The 19727-nt window shown below is 41.1% G+C and overlaps 1 protein-coding gene across 1 annotated transcript in view; it reads left to right on the plus strand.

Moving 5' to 3' along the window:
* The window catches only part of FAM102B (family with sequence similarity 102, member B), a 107715-nt gene that overhangs the window by 49685 nt on the left and 38303 nt on the right, over positions 1-19727 (plus strand). The window contains exon 3 of the mRNA XM_006882466.1: positions 2066-2095. Coding sequence (XP_006882528.1) covers positions 2066-2095 — 30 coding nt within the window. The remainder of the gene's footprint in view (positions 1-2065; positions 2096-19727) is intronic.

Consider the following 19727-nt stretch of genomic DNA (forward strand, 5'->3'; position numbering starts at 1 on the left):
CAAAAACTTTCAGATGGCCAACAAACACATGAAGAAATGTTCAAAATCCCTAGCTCTAAGAAAGATGCAAATCAAAACAGCTATGAGATATCATCTCACCCCAGTAAGAATAGCAAAATTTAGCAGAACAGCAAACATCAAATGCTGGCGAGGTTGTGGAGAAACTGGAACCCTTATTCACTGTTGGTGGGAGTGTAAAATGGTACAACCACTATGGAAGGCTGTATGGGGCTTTCTCAAAAAGTTGAAAATAGAAATACCATTTGACCCAGCAATTCCACTACTGGGAAGCAGCACACCCATGTTTATTGTGGCTTGGTTCACAATAGCAAAGAGCTGGAAACAACCCAAGTGCCCATCAAAAAATGAATGGATAGAGAAGCTCTGATATATCCACACAATGGAGTACTATGCAAGGAACTCATGAAATATTATGTAAAATGGGTGACTCTGGAAGACATTATGCTGAGTGAAATATCTCAAGTCACAAAAGGACAAATATTGTATAGGGCCACTGTTGTAAAACGGAACTGACATCAGGGTTGAGGGAAGACAAAAAAGGAGGGGAAGAATGATGTATGTTCCATTGAAACAGATGAAAGAGAGAACTGTTTAAAAGGGATATATGAATGGGTATTCTTGTCATTACAGAAGTCCAGAAGGCTGCATAGTGGAGTAGACTTGGGGGGAGGGATTGCATAACAATGAAAGAGTTTTGCTTTTCAAGGAGGGGAGTGAATTGGAGGGGAGGGAGAGGGGTGCAGCAATGAATGACTAGAAGCCCTGGGTTTCTGTAAACTTTCATTAAAATTAATTTTTTTAAAAAGTGTTTTACTAATAAAGGGATGATTAAAGGGGGGAAAAAAGAAAAAAGAGTCAGTCATCACTGCTGATGAATTAAAAATCAAAACAATAAACCCTTGTCCTGCTATTTTCCACTCAGCCCTGCACCCTCCTGGACTCATGCTAGATAAAAAGTCATGTCTTTAGCTTTCTTATTCTGCCTTTCGAATGCACTAATAGAGTAGGGCAGAGAGGTGGGGCAATCTATTTAATTATCTTAAATTGATCTGCTAAGTTAAAATATAATACATATTTCCATAAAATTGCTTTTCTGTACTTTAAACATTTCATGAGAATGTAGATGAAATAGCAGAGACCACTTATGTCATTGAAATAGTTCAGATGAGAAATTCTTACTCTGTCTTGGCAACAATACAGATGGTAAGATTCAGGAAGTAGTGTGAGCATTGACTCCTCTAGTCGTATAGACAGACATGGGCAATGAGGAGAAAAGGGAATAGAGGATCACCTTCTAACTTCTCGCCTGATGACGTCAGATTCTTGCAGTGAGTCAGAATACCTTTTGTAAACTCTTTAGCAAGTATTGGTTTTTATTCTCACAATTTGGTTCTTTCTGATTAAAGTTAAATGGTAAACAAAAAGTATAGTTATGTTAGGAGACATGGAGATTCAGATCGTTGCATTTGAAATCATGAAACTTTATATATTGTTGTGTTGTTATTTTGATTACTGTCAAGTTGAGCACGTCTCATAGCCACCCTATGAACAAAAACCCTGAAGGCTTTCTATAACTATCATCGTTCCTCAGTAAAGATACATATATATATAGAGAGAGAGAGAAAATGAATATTGTCTTCAACTACCATGGACTGCCAAGAGAACAGACAAGTGTGTCCTGGAGAGAATGAAACCAGCTTGCTCCTTGGAGGCAAGATTTTGAAGTTCTGTCTCACTTATTTTGAGCATGTTGTCAGGAGAGACTAGTCCTTGGAAAGAGACATGCTTGGTATGGTAGACAGCACAGGAGAGGAAGACCCTGCATGAGATGGATTGACACGTTGACTGTGGCAATGGGATCAGATGTGTCAGAGACAGTGAGGTTGGCTCAGCATAGGGCAAGGTTCAGATCCATTATTCATAGGGTTGCTATGATGGCACCTAACAGCAGCATGTAAATGTCTGCTTCAAAATTATTTGACATAGATCTAATCTTCAATAATTGATCATTTGATATCCTCATAGTGTTTTCTGTCTTTAACAGGAACTGAAAGGTGGGAAAACCTATGCAAAGGTAAGTCGATGATCTTTCATTCTTTTGGAATTTGTATTATTTGTTCCTCGTTGCTATGTTAGACTTAACAGTTAAGTGGTTTACTGTTCTAGTGGCTTTCCAAACTTGGCTATTTTTTAAATTAAGCAACTTGGATCCAATAATGAATTATAGACTTACTCTTTTCTAAATGCTGATTATAATATGTTATTCTTACGTTTTCACTTCCTTGCTAAGGATGAATTCTAATCTGCATTGTACCATGTTATTAGCTAACATCGAGACAGCCCCATGCACAACTGAATGGCACCCTTGCCTGGTCATGGGCCATTGGAACATTGTGTTTCTGGTTTTGGCAATGAATCAACAGATTTTCCTCCCTTTTTTGGTCATAGACTGGAAGCTCTGCTGAAACATGACTAGCATCATAAAAAAAAAAAAACTCTGCCCTTGAATTGCTTGATTTCAGCCCTTCACTACCTTTCCAAGACAGTGACACCTTTATGGACGAAGACTACCTCATTTTTTTCTCTGCAGAGTGACTGTAAATTCAAACCACTGACCTTTCATTTAGCAGCCCAGCACATAACACACTATGCCACCAGGGTCTAACATCACAGGAGCCTGCATATCACGATTGACAGATACCTAGTAACCACAAGACTTGCATTGGCTGGGAATTGAACTCAGATCTTGTTAAATCACATAATCTCCCCAGAAAATATTCCCACACCCACCTCCTCCCATGCCTTAGTAGAATAGGACACCTCCTGTGTTCCTTTTAGCTCTTTGTAAACACATGATCATTACTGTCCTTTGTCACATTTACAGTTGTTGTGTGCCCTGGAGTCAATTCTGACCCAGAGCAGCCCCACAGGACAGAGTTGAATGTTTAGAAGGCTATAAAATCTAGGAAGCACATTGCCAGCGGAAGCTTTTCTCTCGTGGTAGAGCCCATAGCCTGGATAGGCTTGCACGGCCAGCCTTTCTTTTAGTGAGCAGCTGAACTAGGTGAATACCAGGTGGTTCAGCTTTAATTACTACTGAGTTTGTTACATCTCTTAGCTTAATGGAATTACTAGTGATGTGCTTATCTTTTGACTGAAGAGAAGAAATTAATAATTAGACTACCAGAACAAACAAAAAAAACCCCAAACCCCACCTCATTACCCTTCAGTTGATTCTGAATCATAGAAACCATATAAAACAGAGGAGAACTACCACATAGGAATTTTAAGACTGTAAAACTTTGTAGGTGTCATTCTCTCTCAGAACTGGAACCACTCACCTTTCCGTTAGCAGTTCAGTTCTCAACTGCTCTACCAGCAGGGTTCAGAACTCGCATACTCCCTGTTCTTCCCCCATTCTCTGTGAAGATTATCATGTATCCAGTTATCTGAATCAGGGACCTGAGCATTAATTTAACCATTAAATCTGATTTCTTAAATGCAATTGGTCCTAATGTCCATTAGGATGTTCCTTGTTATAAAAAACAAAGAAACTCCTCACATTTGGAGATTTTGTGGGGTTTATTTTTGGTTTCTTTAAGATATCATAAAACTAATAGATGTTAGGTAGAGCTATTCTAGGATTGGTTAACCTGCTCACTTTATCACGAAGAACCATGTTCCTTTTCTCTCTCCATTCTGCTGTTCTCTGTATGTTGACTTGGTCCTTAATTAATTTCCTCTATAATTACCAAGTAATTGATTATTCTTGTTTTAGTTAACATACTCACATATAGCTAATTCCAGCTACCTTTCCCTGTGTGACACTTTCTTTTAAATGAAGACATTTCCTTGACGGCCTTCAAAGGGTTTCCCCTGCTGCCTACATTTTTCTGGGCAGAAGTGTTATCATTTGTCCACCCATAAACCAAAAGCAGAGATTCTCACCACTGGGCCAATTGGCAGCACCATGATGTATGGTGAAGAGATTGAGGTTGTTAATAGTTACAGTTTGCTCGGCTCCACAGTCAACACTCTCAGCACCAGCAGTCAGGAAATCAAAAGGCGAATTGCATTAGGTAAATCTGCTGTCAGGGACCTTTCCAGAGTACTGAGAAGCAATGATGAAGTCTAGATACTAAGGCACACCTGATCCAGGCCATGGTCTTCACAATTACTTGTTATGTAATGCATCAGAGAGCTGGATAATGACTAAGGATGATAGGAGAATTGATGCCTTCAAGCTATCATGCTGGAGAAGAGTCTTCAATATACCATGGAGTGCCAAGAAAACAAATAGTTCTGTCTTGGAGAGTGTGAAACCAAGTTTCTCTGTGGAAGCTAGGATTCTGAAGCTCCATCTCTCATATTTTGGACATGTGACCAGGAGGGACTGGTCCTTGGAGAAGGACATCATGCTTGGAAGGATGGAGGGACAGTAAAGGAGAGGAAGACCCTGGATGAGCTGGATTGATACAGTAACCAGGACAATGAGGATAGGTGTGGGTGAGTCAGAGAGACTGGTTCAACACAAGGCAGGCTTCAGAGCTATTGTATATAGGGTTACTGAGTCACAGACGACTTGATGGCACATAACAAAACAATAACAACAAAAAACCAAAAACAAATTTATTGTCTCACGGTCAGTTCCAGCTCTTAGTTGGGATTTCCAAGCCTGTTAATCACGACAGATAGAGATTGCCCCTCTTTCTTCCTCTGAGCCCTTCATGGATTAGCACCGCTGGATTCTTAGCCTTTATTTTAGCAGCACAACTCTCGATGAGCTACACTACCTGAGATCCCACACCACAGACCAGTCGTGGGGATTAAGAATGGTTTCTCATGGTTGGCTTACATTAATCATTATTGACCCATTAGGTGGGGATTGAGATCCCCTTTCTAGTATATAAGGATGATTGAGGCTCGAGGACAGGTAGGCATATGGTTCGAATCCACCAGCTGCTTCCATGGGAGAAAGATGAGCAGTCTCCTCCCATGTGATTTACTGTTCCTGAAAACCCGCTGGAGGGTCAGCTATGAGCTAGTCCGACTGGACGGTACAGAACCACAGCAACATTTAACTTTACATAATAACAGTTAACTGTACTCAAACAGTTGGGGTTTTGGCCTTATGGTTCCTCAAAAACCTTACCATTTCCCTAGTAGGTAAAGTGTCTGTATTATCTTAATAGATAATAATTATCTTAATAAGATGAGCCCAGTCCACACCACTACCTGACAAATTATGTTAAGGAGGTAAATCAAGTGGAGGTAGGCAAGGCCATAAAGATTCACTTTATGATTATCTCTCTCCTCAGAGAAGGAAAAGGGGTGTGGGATTCAGTAAATTCTGAATATTTAATGAGGCTCCATGGGTTGACTAAAGAACCAACAAATATGTCTTGGAGGAAGTAAAATCAGGGTGCTCTTAGAGGCAAGGACGGTGAAACTTCGGGCATGTTGTCATGAGGGATCAGTCCTTGGAGAAAGGTATCATTCTTGAGAAGGTGGAGGGTCAGGGAAGGAGAGGAAGATTCTTCATAAGTTGGATTGACACAGTGAATTTACAGTGGGCTTAAGTGTATCAGTGATGATGAGGATGGCGCAGGACAGGGCAGAGTTCAGATCCATTGTCCGTAGGAGTTGCTGTGAGTTGTAGTTGACTGGGTTACATTTAACAACAACTGCAGTGAGGTCCCAGTAGAAGATCACTGGGCACAGAAGCGCTGTGGGCTTTTGGAAGATTATCATGTACTTTGGGACGTAGAAGTTTCACACTGAGAATCCTTCTATATCCCTCACTTTTACTCTTTATTTTGCTATGAGAAAATACATCCTTTTTGTTATAAGGAAATTATAATCATAAGTACAGTGCTTTTTTGAGTTCAGAATTATAATGAATTCTCAAACCTGAACTAATAGTGGCGGCTTTGGTGGTGTAGTCTGTAGGGAGCTGTGCTGGAAACCCAAGGGTGGCACCTCTCTTGCTATCTGAATCCACCATTGGTGTGTCAGGAGAAAGATGGTCAGTCTCCTCCTGTACAATTTACAGCCTTGGGAAATCTGCTGGAAGGTCACTTATGAGTAGATTCTGGCTCAACAACAATAAGTTTGAGATAGTGGAAGCCAGCCAATCAGAATTGAAAGAACACTGAGGGGACATCTGATCTTAATAGTCAGTGTCCTAAAAAGGTAAAAGGTACCCCTGAATATCTACCCAGCAAGTCATAAGTGAGGTGGTCATGGGCACTCTTGACGGTTGCATCGGGTGTCTGAAGTCATGGGCAGACTTGACCGTCTTGAGGACTATGCCTCGTACCCGTGAGCCCTGACCTCATTTGGGGTGGTTACTGAGAAAGTACATACATAGGTTTTTGTCAGAAGAGAGCAAGGGAACACTGCATGGTTCAAAATTGGGAAGGGCGTATGGCAGAGATGCGTCCTATCTCCATGCCTTTTCAACTTGGATGCAGAACAGATTATCCGGGAGGCTGGGCTCTATAAGGAGAAATGTGGGGTCAAGATTGGTGGACGATCTATCAACAACCTGTGTTACGCAGATGACACAACCCTGCTTGCTGAAACTGAGGAGGACCTGAAGCGCTTGCTGCAGAGTGTCAAGGACTGCAGCCTCGAATATGGATTGAGGTTCAATGTCAAGAAGACAAAGATTCTCACCACTGGACCAATTGACAGCATCAGGATGGATGGTGAAGAGATTGAGATTGTTCACAGCTTTAGTTTGCTTGGCTCCACAGTCAACACTCTTGGCACCAGTAACCAGGAAATTAAAAGGCGCATTGCCATAGGAAAGTCTGCTGTTAGGGACCTCTCCAAAGTACTGAAGAGCAATGATGTCTCTCTGGAGACTAAGGTGCGTCTGATACAGGCCATGGTCTTTGCAATCACTTGTTATGCATCAGAGAGTTGGACAATGACCAAGGAGGATAGAAGGAGAATTGATGCCTTTGAGCTGTGGTGCTGGAGAAGAGTATTGAGACTACCATGGACTGCTAGGAAAGCAGATTCGTCCTGGAAAGGGTTAAACCGGGTGGCTCCTTGGAGGCAAGGATTCTGAGGCTCCATCTAACATACTTTGGACATGTTGTAAGGAGGGACCGATCCTTGGAGAGGGGCATCATGCTTGGTAGGGTGGAGGGATGGCGCAGGAGGGGAAGGCCCTCTATGAGGTGGATTGATTCAGTGACTGGGGTTATCAGGATGGGAGTGTCACAGACAGTGCGTTTGGCACAGTACAGAGCAGAGTTTAGGGCTGTTGTACATAGGGTCGCTATGAGTCGCAAACAACTCGATGGCACATAACAGCAACAACAACTGAGAAAGTGCATTTGCCATTGGTGTCAGGATTGGAAAAGAGGTAACAGAGTAGAGTTGAATTGATTTTGACTCCACTCCTGAATAAAATCGGGGCTTTGCCAGCAAGGAGTGGCAGAATATCGGATATTGAGTAGGTGCTTAGCAGGATCCAGTGTGATAGACAGAATCTCTTGATTTTTTCCTTCTAAAAATCCTCTTGAAATCATCCTTCCTCCTTTAAGGTCTCACTATTTTACAGCATGATTGTGGCTTATTTAAAACCCACACTTGCCCATTTAGTCTCCCTGCTCTGCTGTTGTCAACCTCCAGTCCACTTTCTGTATTATCATTGGGGTGATCTTTCTACAATTAGAACATCATATTGTTCCCCTGCTTCTAGTCCTTTAGCAGTTAATCCTTTGCCTGTGAAAGAATTTAACACTTTTTTAAACCTACCATATACAACCCATGTTAATTTGCAAATCCTCTCTTTGTACTTCTTTAAGGATAAGGCATCCACACTTGTCCTTATGCTTCAGACACACTGCCCCAGTATACTTCCTAAAACATCTCACGCTGTTTTCACGCCTGTGCCTTGGGAATTGTTCTCACTGCCTTGCATGCACTTCTCCTCCCTCTGGGCCTGTCATCTCACTTACCCTTTAGACTCAGTTGAGTCATCTCCATCCACTCGGAAAATGTCTTTGTCTCTTCCCTGTGACTGCTCCTTCCACTCTCACACTGCTCATTACAGTGTTTTCTAGGAATTTATTGCCTTTTCTATATTCCACTCCTAAGCAGGGACCTCCCCGCAAGCAGGACTGGTTTTTCATTTTTACATTTCCAGTACCTAACATCACCTAGCACATGATGCTCATATTTACATGCCAAATGATGTAACCTATAGGGTTTTTTGTTGTTTGATTTTTTTAAAATTTAATAAAATTTGCCTTATATATTACAGCAACTGCCCTGGGTTGTGGCTCAGGGACCGACCCACAAAGCAAGAGCTAGGCAAAGCTTGACAGCTGTTATTGGAAACAGTCACTTGTCTGAGTCCAGGGCTGTGAAGGGGCCAGTGGTCCAGCGCCCCTACCTCTGGGACAGTGGATACCCAAGAGTGGGAACAGAGGCCAGGCCTCCACGGCTACCAAATGCCCCTACTCCTTGGGTTCCTCAGTCCAGACTGGCCATGAGAAGGTGCAGCTCACAGAATGCATTGCAGTGGCAGCCGCTCAGGCCAGACTTGCTCTTGACAACGCCGCTGATGCTCTTGAACTGCTTGTAGCAGAGCCAACACTTGTGTAGCCTCTCTTCATGACTGATGTCCACACCCCCAGAGGGTGGAGATACCAGGGTGTCCATGATCAGGGGCAGAAACCACTGCGAGATCAGCTTCAGGGAGGTGCAGCCTCTTTGGACTTAGATCTCATCCTTGCTCTGCAGAAGTTTCTCCATCTGTGGCAGGACTGTGGTGCACAGGTCCAACTTCCACAGCGAGGCTTTCTGGTTGACAGTGTTGAGGAGGTCCACCACCACTGACAGGTCATTGATGGCCACTGCAGAGTCCACTGATGTCTTGATGTCTCTCGTGGTCCACACTGCTCGCACCACATCCAGGTTCTTGTGGCAGCTGGTGACATTTTGGTATTTCTGTCTTAGTACCCTTTCCAAAAGACAGACCTCTCAGAGAAGCCAAAGGGGAAACCATAAAGATGTAACACACTCAGCCACCTTTCTAGAATGTAGGCAGAGTCCTTACTGTCCTGTTCAAATCTGCTTCCAGTATCCAGAACAGGATCTGACAGAGAAAAGATGCTTAGTAAATATTGAATGTGCTCATTGGCCTCTTGCATCACACTGGAATGTCCTACTTTTTGATATGCTTCGTTAACAGGGGTTGAGCAGAATTTTTCTTTACCCTGTGGCCATTCTCCTCCCATGTGATTAACTGACTCTGAAAACCCGATTGAGGGTCAGCTAGGGTTTGGTTCTCATGCAACAGTAAACAGCAACATGTGATGCTTAGGGACCCTGGAGTATAAGCATTGCAACAGTGGCTGATAAGCCCATGGTTGTTTTTTAATTCACCATGATTTAAGTGCTTACCAGGTACTATTCTGTGGGCCGGAGATACAGCTGAGAACACAACAAACTGCCTGCCTCTGTGGAGTTTATATTCTAGCAGGTGACAAAAAACAATAGAGTAAACAAATTAAATATGCAATCACTTGTTATGCATCAGAGAGTTGGACAATGGCCAAGGAGGATAGAAGGAGAATTGATGCCTTTGAGGTGTGGTGCTGGAGAAGAGTATTGAGAATACCATGGACTGCTAGGAAAACAAACAGATTTGTCCTGGAAAGGGTTAAACCGGGTGGCTCCCTGGAGGCAAGGATTCTGAGGCTCCGTCTAACATACTTTGGACATGTTGTGAGCAGAGACCGGTCCTTGGAGAAGGACATCATGCTTGGGAGGGTGGAGGGACAACGCAGGAGGGGAAGGCCCTCTATGAGGTGGATTGATTCAGTGACTGGGATAATCAGGATGGGATTGTCAGAGGCAGTGCAGTTGGCACAGGACAGAGCAGAGTTTAGGGCTGTTGTACATATGGTCACTATGAGTCGCAAGCTACTCCACGGCACATAACAACAACAACAACATCTATGTAATGTGGAGCTCTGGTGGCCTAGTGGTAAAGAGCTGCACTGCCAACACAAAAGCAGTTCGAATTCAAATCCATCAGTATTTTCACAGGAGAATGTTGAGCAGTCTTCTCCCATGCCATTTACTACCTCTGGAAACCTGCGGAAGAGTCAGCTGTGAGTCAGTTCACACTCGATAGCACTTAACAACAGTGACATATATAACTAACCAAAACCAAACACACAGCCATGGAGTCCATTCTCATTATAGCAACCCTATCGGATAGGGTAGAAGTGCCCTATAGGGTTTTTAAGGCTGTAAATCTTTGCGGGAGCAGACTGCCTTATCGTTCTCCCAGGAAGCAACTGGGTGCTTCAAACTGTCAACCTTTCCATTAGCAAGCCGACACTTGGCCCACAGTGACACCAGAGCTGCTGATAACCACTAAGGAAGAAAACAAAACAGCCTCATGTCCAGACTACAAGGGAAAGGACAAAGAAGGCAGGGCATATCTTAGAGATGGCATCTCAGGAGAGACCTGACTGAAGTGATGTTGTTATGTGCCATCGAGTCGCCTATGTACAACAGCCCTAAACCGTGCTCTGTCCTGTGCCAATCTCACCGTCTCTGACACACCTACCCCATTACCCCAGTCACTGAATCAATTCATATCATCAAGGGTCTTCCTCTCCTGCGTTGTCCCTCCACCCTCCCAAGCATTACATCCCTCTCCAAGGACTGGTCCCTCCTTGCAACATGTCCAAAGTATGTCAAACTAAGCTTCAGAATCCTTGATTCCAAGGAGCAGCCTGGATTAACCCTTTCCAGGATGAACCTGTTTTTGTCCTCTTAGCAGTCCATGGCATATTCAGTACTCTTTCCAACACCATAGCTCAAAGGCATCAATTCTCCTATAATCCCTAGTCATTGTCCAGCTCTCTATGTATAGCAAGTGATTACAAAGACCATGGCCTGTATCAGGCACACCTTAATCTCCAGACTGACATCTTTGCTCTTCTGTACTTTGGAGAGGTTTCTAACAACAGACTTTCCCAACGCAGTATGCCTTCTAATTTTCTGGCTGCTGGTGCCAAGAGTGTTGATTATGGAACCAAGCAAGCTAAAGCTGTTTACAATCTCAATCCCTTCACCATCCATCAGGCACAATTTAAGAGTAAGTGTTAAAGCCTGTGAGGTCATCTTGGTGTTTGCAAATAACAGGGAATTGTGGCTAGTAGAATAAGTCAGGAAATGAGTGGAGGAAGATGAAATTGACAATGACAAGGAAGCCAGAGACAGATTTGTTACCAAATGGAGATTAGTAGGTAAACATTACCTATGGCTTGGTGTGTGCCAGGTGTGATGCATACAGGCTCATAACCCTTCAAATGAACTTTAAGTTCTTATTCTTTATTCTTTTTGATATGTTAAAAGCTGCTTAAATACTCTACAATCCAGCTTGTAATAAAAATCTTCATCCTGAATGTCATTTCATGGGTCCAACTGAGTGTTTGCAGGTTTTCCTTTCAAACGTTTTTTATTGTGATTTGAATGAATGTGTACAAAGCATATTCATTTTTCAGCCATTCATGTACATTTTGTTCTATAGCATTATCCATTTTATCTTTCTCTTCATCTATATTAATAAGTATTTATTATCTAACAATTAATTTACTTTCCCCTCCCTGGTAATTAAACTAGAATTCGTCTCTCTGTGCTTCACCTTTCTATAATAGGCTTGTCTGACTGATTTCACTTACCTTTGTAATGCAGTGTTTCATGATTTCCTCATTCTTTTTCATTGTTGGATTGTACTGCATTGTGTGAGTGTAGCATCATTTCTGTGGCCACTTGTTCACTGATGAACACATGAGTTGTTTCTTTCTCTTTGTTACTGTGCATAATGCTGCAGTAAATATGGCTGTGCACACATCTATGTCAGTCTTAGTTCTCTAGGATGTATATAAAGAGTTGGGGAATAGCTACATCAAATAGGGTTTCCATTTTCAACTTTGAAGGAAACACCAAACTGCTTTCCATAGTGGTTGCATTCCCACCAGCCATGTATCCTCAGCATCTCCTCACCCTCAGCAGCACATCCTGTTCACTGTCTTATTGAACTGTGCTGTTGTTGCTGGAGTGAGATGATACTTCATTGTTGTTTTGATTTGCATCTTTCTAATACGTAGTGTCTCTGAACCCAAAAGATAAATATGTCTTGGAGAAAGTGTAGCCAGAGTGCTCTCTGGAGACAAGGATGACAGCTTAGTCTCACAAGTTTTGAGCAGGTTGCTAGAAGAGGCTGTTTGTTGGAGAGTGACATCATGTTTGGAAAAGTAGAGAGTCGACAAAAATGAGGAAGCCCCTTAACCAGATGAATTGACACAGTGACTGCCGCAGTCATTCAAGTATGTCAGAAATGATGAGAATGGCAGTGTTCGAATCTGTTGTTCACAAGGTCGCTATGAGTCATACTGATAGCACCTAACAACACTATATAGTGAGCTCTGGTGGCTTAGGGGTAAGGAGTTGTGCTGCCAACCCAAAGCAACATGGTTCAACTCCACCAGCTGCTCCATAAGAGGAAGATGGGTAATTTCCTTGTGCAATTTACTAACGCTGAAAACTTGCTGAGGGGACAGCTCAACAGTACATAACAATAGAAATACCTGATAATCTTGGGTATTTTTTTATGTATTTCTGGGACCTCTGAATATCTCTCTTAAATTTCATAACTTCTGCCCTTTCTGTAAATGGATTGTTTGTATTTTTCTTATTGAGGTGTTAGAGTTTTCTATAAATTTAGAGATGAGCCCTTTGTCAGTCATACTATTACCAAACATTTTTTTCCTTGATCTGTTTTCTTTTACTCTTTTGAAGAAAATGTTGATGCACATAAAGATTTAATTATTAGAAAGGCGTATTCATCTAGTTTATCCTCTTCTGGTTGTACATTTTTAGGAACAAAGAGAAGGAAGTAAAGATTCAGTTCAGAGGTAATTATCCTGTAGAAGGTAGTAGAACAGAAAAGACTTACTCCAAGGAGAGCCTTTGATTTGCTTAAATCATATGGTCTTCTGTGGAAAGTGATAATTTTATAACCTGCGACTCTCCACAGTTGTCAGTGGTTAACTTCACTGGCATGGAATGAGAATTAGAGAATAGGCTTTCTGTATCTCTAGGCAAATTATCATGTGATTGTTCTACTGATATTTCCTGTAATGTGGTGCATATACCGCTGCTACCAGCAGTAATTTTAGTTCTTTGATGTATGTTCTCTTTTTTTTTTACTTTTTTTATTCTTTTATATTTATTTACTTATAAAGTTCATATACATTGTTTTTCAAACCAGATCTTTTCCCTTTCCTTTACTCACCTCTCCCTCCACCCATCAACTGTGTGTGACCCTATGATTAACCATCCCCTTCCCCTCCTTTGATTGTCATACTCATTCTACAATAATGGTCCTAGAGAGTGAGTAACTTCACTTAGCACAATGCTCTTCAGTCCCTCCCAAGTTAGGTAGTAATTTACAAAATCATTGCTCCTGCATGCTACATAGTATTACACTGGGTGAATGTACCATAATTTCTCAATCTCATCTGTTCTTGTTGGGCATTTGGGCTGTTTCCATATTCTTGCTGTGGTGAACAATGCTACTCTGAACATTGAATTGCTAAGAACAAGTCTGTGTTTGTGCCTCAGTTCTCATTTTCTCTGTGTATATTCTAAGCAGTGGAATAGCAGAGTCATATGGAATTTCTATGTACAGCTATTTGAGGAAATGCCAAACTGCCTTCCGGAGTGGTTGTACTATTTTACAATCCCCCCAACAATGTATATAACAGTTCCTGTCTAGCCACATCCTCTCCAACATTTATTACTTGTTGCCCTGTTAAGCTTTGCCTCTGCTATTGGAGTAAGATGGTATCCCATTGTGGTTTCTATTTGCATATTTCTTATTGCCAGTGATTTTGAGCATTTCTTCATATGTTGGGTATCTGAATGTCCTCCTCTGTGAGAGGTCTTACCATGTTGCTTGCCCATTTTGTAATTTGATTACCAGTCTTTTTCTTCTGGAGGCCCAGGGTTGTTTTGTAAACTTTGGTTATGAGACCCTTTTCTGAGATGGTATTGCCTAATGTTTGTTTCCAGTCACTAGGCTTTCTTTTCACCCTGTTAGAAGAAGTTTTTGATGTGCACAGGGATTTACTCTAAAGGTCCCATTCATCAATTTTATCCTCTTCAGACTGTGCATTTCTTGACTGTATTTGACAGTCCCTTAATACCATAGACTAGGCCTTCTAATCTTGATGCCAGTTTGTCTCATGAACTTTTTTATTTTGAGCTTTTTTTCCAGGTCCCTGATCGACCTTGAGTTGATTTTTGTGTATGGTGTGAGATGTTGATTCTGTTTCAGCTTTCACAGATGGTAGTCCAGTTTTTGCAGCACCATTTGTTGAAGATGCTGTCTTGTCATTTCCACATTTGATAGGTTTTGTTTCCTTGTCGAATATCAGTTGACCATAGATAGATGGGTCCTTTTCTGGTTCTCAGTTCTGTGCCACGGGTCTGTGTGCCTATCATTATACCAATACCATGCTGTTTTGGGTTGCTACTGCTTTGTAGTAGCTTTTGATATCAGGGCGTGCTGTGCCTCCCACTTCATTTTTGCTTTTCAGAAGTGCTTTGCTTATTCAGGACCTCTTTCTTTTCCAATAAACTTAACAAATTCCCTTTCAATCTCCTTGAAAAATTAATTTGGTGTCTGTATTATAATTACGTTGAACAGATAGATTGCTTTTGGTAGGATTGTCATTTTCACAATTTTTTGTTGTTATGTGCCGTCAAGTGGCTTGTGACTCATAGCGACTCTATGTACAATAGCCCTGAACCCTGGCTCTATCCTGTGCCAACTTTTGTCTCTGACACACCTACCCTCATTACCCCAGTCACTGAATCAATCCGTCTTATCAATGATCTTCCTCTCTCCCTTGACCCTTCCAAGCATGATGTTCCTCTCCAAGGATTGGTCCCTCTTCACAACATGCCCAAAGTATGTCAGATGAAGCCTCAGAATCCTTGTCTCCAAGGAGCAGCCTGGTTTTACTCTCTCCAGGATTAATCTGTTTGTTCTTATTGAGTATTTTTATCCATGAACAGGGAATATTTTTCTATTTATTTATGTCTTTTATTGTGTCTCACAAAAATGTTCTGTAGTTTTCTTTGTATAGGTCTTTTGTGTTTCTTGTTGGGTTCACGCTCAAGTATCTCAATTTGTGATTGGCTATTGTATATGGTATTGCTGTTTTTGGTTTCCTTCTCTGAGTTCTCTTTGTTTCTGTAGAGGAATTTCACGGATTTTTGGATATTAATCTTGTATCCTGCCACTCTACTAAATTGGTCTACTAGCTCTGACAATATTTTTCTTGAGTCTTTGGAATTTTCTGTATACACTATCATATCAACTGCATATAGCAACAGTTGAACCATCTCTTTGCTGATACCTTTTATTTCCTTCTTTTATACCTTTTCTTTCCTTCTCTTGTCCTATTGCCCTAGCAAGTACTTCCAGTGCAATATTGAATAAAAGTAGTGACAATGGGCATCTTTGTCTGGACCCTGTTCTCAAGGAAAATGCTTTTAGTCTTTCTCCATTGAAAATTATATTGGCTCTTGGTTTTGCATATAAACTTTTCATATGTTGAGGAAATTAGCTTTTATTACAATTTTGCTGAGTGTCTTAGTCAGGAAGAAGTGTTGGATTTTGTCAAATGCCTTTTCTGCATCAATTGCTGGGATCATATGGTTCTTGTTATTTGTTTTGTTATGTGGTGAATTATGTTGATTGTTTTTCTTATGTTGAACCATCCTTTCATAACTTTTATGAATCCCACTTGGTCGTGATTTTTTTTTATTTGCTGTTGGATTCTACTGGCTAGGATTTTGTTAAGGATTTTTGCATCCATGTTCATGAGAGATATTGGTCTGTAGTTTTCTTGGTAATGTTTTTGCCTGGTTTTGCTATTAGGGTTATGCGTCCTTCATACAATGTCTCTGGAAGTGTTCCTTCTTTTTCTGTTTTTCGAAATAGCTTAAGTAGAATTGGTGATAAATCTCTGAATGTTTAGTAGAATTCAGCTGTGAAGTCATCTGGTCCAGGACTTTTTTTGTCGGGGAATCTTTTTATGACCTGCTCAGTTTCTTCTTTTGTGATGGGTCTGTTCAAGTGTTCTACATCTGTTCTTGCCAGTCTGGGTAGGGCATGAGTTTTAAGGAGATTGTCCATTTCCTCTAAGTGTTCAAAGTTATGCTATAGATTTAATTTCTTCTGGTTCTGTTATGATGTCACCACTATCATTCTTTAATCAAGTAATTTGTTTCTTCTTTTTTCTTTTGTTAATTTTGCCAATGGTTTGTCAATTTTATTGACCCTTTCGAAAAAAAACAGCTCCTGGTCTTAGTGATGGTTTCAATTGTTTTTCTGTTTTCTATCTCATTGATTTCAGTTCTCGTTCTTATCATTTCTTTCTTCTAACAGCTGTTGGGTTAGATTGTTGTTCTCTTTCTGTTTGATGAAGGTGTGGAGTTATATAATTTGTTTTGCTTTCTTAGTTTTTTATGTGTTTGCCTCTTCCTATGAACTGCCCCCTGAGGACTGCCTTAGCTGCATCCCAGAGGTTTTGGTACATTTTTCATTACCATTTGTTTTGAGGAACGTTTTTATTTCTTTCTTTATTCTATAACTGAATTGTGTTCCAGCAGCGTGTTATTTGAGCTTCCACATTTGGTGGCTTCATAAACTTTGTCCTCATATGATTAATTTCTAGTCTTACAGCTTTGTGGTCTGAGAAGATACTTTGTATTATTTTGATGATTTTATTAATTTGTTGAGTCTTGCTTTGTGCCCTAGTATACAATCAGTTCTGGAGGATGCACCTTGTGCACTTGGGAAGAAAGTGATGTGAGTTTTAGTTGGGTGCATAACTCTGGTGGCCTAATGCCAGGAAGCTGTGCTGCAATCCCGAAAGGACGTGGTTCAAGTCCACTAGCCACTCTGCAAGAGAAGGATGGGCAATCTCCTCCTGTCTGATTAACTGCCTTGGAAAACCTGGAGGGTCAACTTGGGTCAGTTCCGACTTAATGGCACACAACAACAGTGCTTGGAATACATCCACAATGTCAAGTTAGCTGACTGTGTAGTTTAGGTCTTCTACATCTTTGTTAAGTTTCTTTTGAATTGACCTATCCTTTGGTGAGAGTGATGCGTTAAAGTCTCCTACCACTATTGTGGTGCTATTTCTTTCTTCAATTCTTTTAGCAGTTTTATCCATTTAGCAGGTCTATCATTTGGTGCATAGATGTTAACCAATATTATAACTTCTTGATCTACTGTGCCTTTAATCATGTTATAGTGTCCTTCCTTATCTTTTATGGTGGTTTTCATTCTGAAGTCTATTTTATCAGAGATTAGTATTGCCACTCCTGCTTTTTTGTGGATGCGTTTGCTTGGTATTCTGCCCCACCCAACCCCCCAGCCTTTGATTTTGAGTCTTTCTCTTCATTTACTAGATGTGTGTGTCTCTTGTAGACAACATATTGATGGACTTTGTTGTTTTGGGGGTTTTTTTTAATCCATTCTGCTGCTCTTTTTCTCTTGATTGCTGCATTTAGTCCATTCACACTAAGTGTGATGATTGACAGGCCAGGTTTTATTGCTGCCATTTTGCTGTGTTTCTTTTTGTTGTTGTTTCTTGTTGCTATGGTCCATCCACTTTCTTTTGGTGTCTCTGTGTGAAGGACTTCCCTTAAAAGTTCTTGTAGGTTTGGTCTTGTTTTCACAAATTTCATAAGTTCTTTCTTTACTGCAAAGGATGTGTTTTCTCCTTCATATGTGATGGAGAGTTCTGTGGGGTACAGAACGCATGGTTGGCAACTATTTTCTTTCCATTTTCTGTATATGCCATCCCATTGACTTCTTGCTCTCATGATTTCTGCTGAAAAATCAGAACTTAAGTCTGACTCTCTTCTTCATCCCTTCTATTCTAGTTTTTTGTCCTTCAGGCATTTTGGACACTTTTGACATTTTAGTCTTAATATTTTATATTGTTTTTTCATGCCTTTCTGTTATTTCTAGTCCTATGTTGACAGTACCCTCTCTACCTTGTGATGACTTTTTTAAGTTCTTGCACCTCTTTATCTAGAGTTTCAACTCTTCCAATTTTTCCATCTTCTTCCTTATTTGTACAAGTTCTTCTTCCTCAGTATATTTCTTCTGGTTCCATGTCTCTGGAGAGTTTTCTTTGTTGGTAGTTTCTATTGTTTCTTCCATCATTTGCACCATCTTCCATAGCTGTTCCAATAACTCTTCATCAGTATTTTTTTTTCTGATTTTCTACCTCCTGATTATTCCCTTTACGTATGACTTATGTTGTTTTTTCCCCATCATTTGTACTTTTATTTATAGCTGTCCAAATGTCTCCATATCAACATATATCATCAGCCTTCTTGACTCTGAGGTATTCATGAGGTCTCTAATATTCTCTGCTTCTTTTGGAGAAGGCTTAATTTGTTTTTCCATAGTGTTTGAAGCTGCCTGCTGCTTTCTTGACATTTAGTGACATTTTTTTCTGGGTAAGTTTTGTGTCATTTCTATTGTGTTTGTGAAGTTGTTGGTGGTTCTTGGCTTTATAATGTTACTAGTTAGTTGCCAAGTTAAAATGTTCAAAATGGAGTGAGCTACTCACTCTACTGTAAGTCCTTTCTGGGAAAATTTGCCTTTCCTAAAGTCCTTTAGGCTCTCCCTGTTCTGCACTGCAGCCCTGTAGGAATCTCGCCTTGATGTAGTTCCCTGACACAAACTCTATAGGCATCCTTCACATATGAAGTGTCTGAGTGGTGTGAGACCAGGTGCTCTATTCATGCAGTTTCTCATGCACGTTTTCTCCTGGAGCTTAATGTCTTCCTTTGTCTCCAGAGTGGAACGAGATTAGAAATCAGGGCTGCGAGCTCAAGCAGCATGTGTGCAGGGCGTCTCAAGTCAGTTCTCTCTCTCTTTCTCACTTTCTCCCAGAGAGCTATGAAAATTCTTTCCTCTGCTTGAAGTTCTGTATACTAAAGTCACTTGTCTTGCTTGGCCCCTGGGATGGCCCCGAAGCTACGGAGGCAGTGATCTGCACATGGAGGGGCATGCACCCCCAGGGACACCTCAGTCCCCTCTCCCCACAAGCAATGGAGAGTGCTCGCTCTAGGCACAAAGCCTCACCTTCCCTCACCTTTTTTCCTGCAGCTTAGTGTCCTCTCTTCTTTTACTTTTTAAAATTAGGTATATATTTTTAATGTGTGTAGAAAAATCTTTAGTGAATCAAATTTATGATTTCAAAGGTCCTGGCCTAATGGTAAGGACCTGCACTGCCAACCCAAAGGCGTGCAATTCAAGTCTACTAGCGTCTCTGCAGGAGAAAGATGGACAATCTCCTTCTGTGTGATTATACAGCCTCTAAAAACCTACTGTAGGATCAGCTATGAGTTTGTTCTGAACCGTAACAACACTGCTTAAGATAAATTAGCCCTGGTGACATAGTTACATGTTTTGTTACCAAAAGGCCAGGTGTTTGAATCTATAGTCAGCAGTTTTGCTCCTCTGGAAAAAAGATGGACAGTCTCCTCCTGTGAAGACTGACTCCCTCTGACAACTGATGAAGAATCACCCTGAGTCAGAAGCAGCTCAATCACTGTAGAAT

Source organism: Elephantulus edwardii, unplaced genomic scaffold (assembly GCF_000299155.1).
Source record: "Elephantulus edwardii isolate Elephantulus edwardi_28Jun2011 unplaced genomic scaffold, EleEdw1.0 scaffold00020, whole genome shotgun sequence".
NCBI lineage: Eukaryota > Metazoa > Chordata > Mammalia > Macroscelidea > Macroscelididae > Elephantulus > Elephantulus edwardii.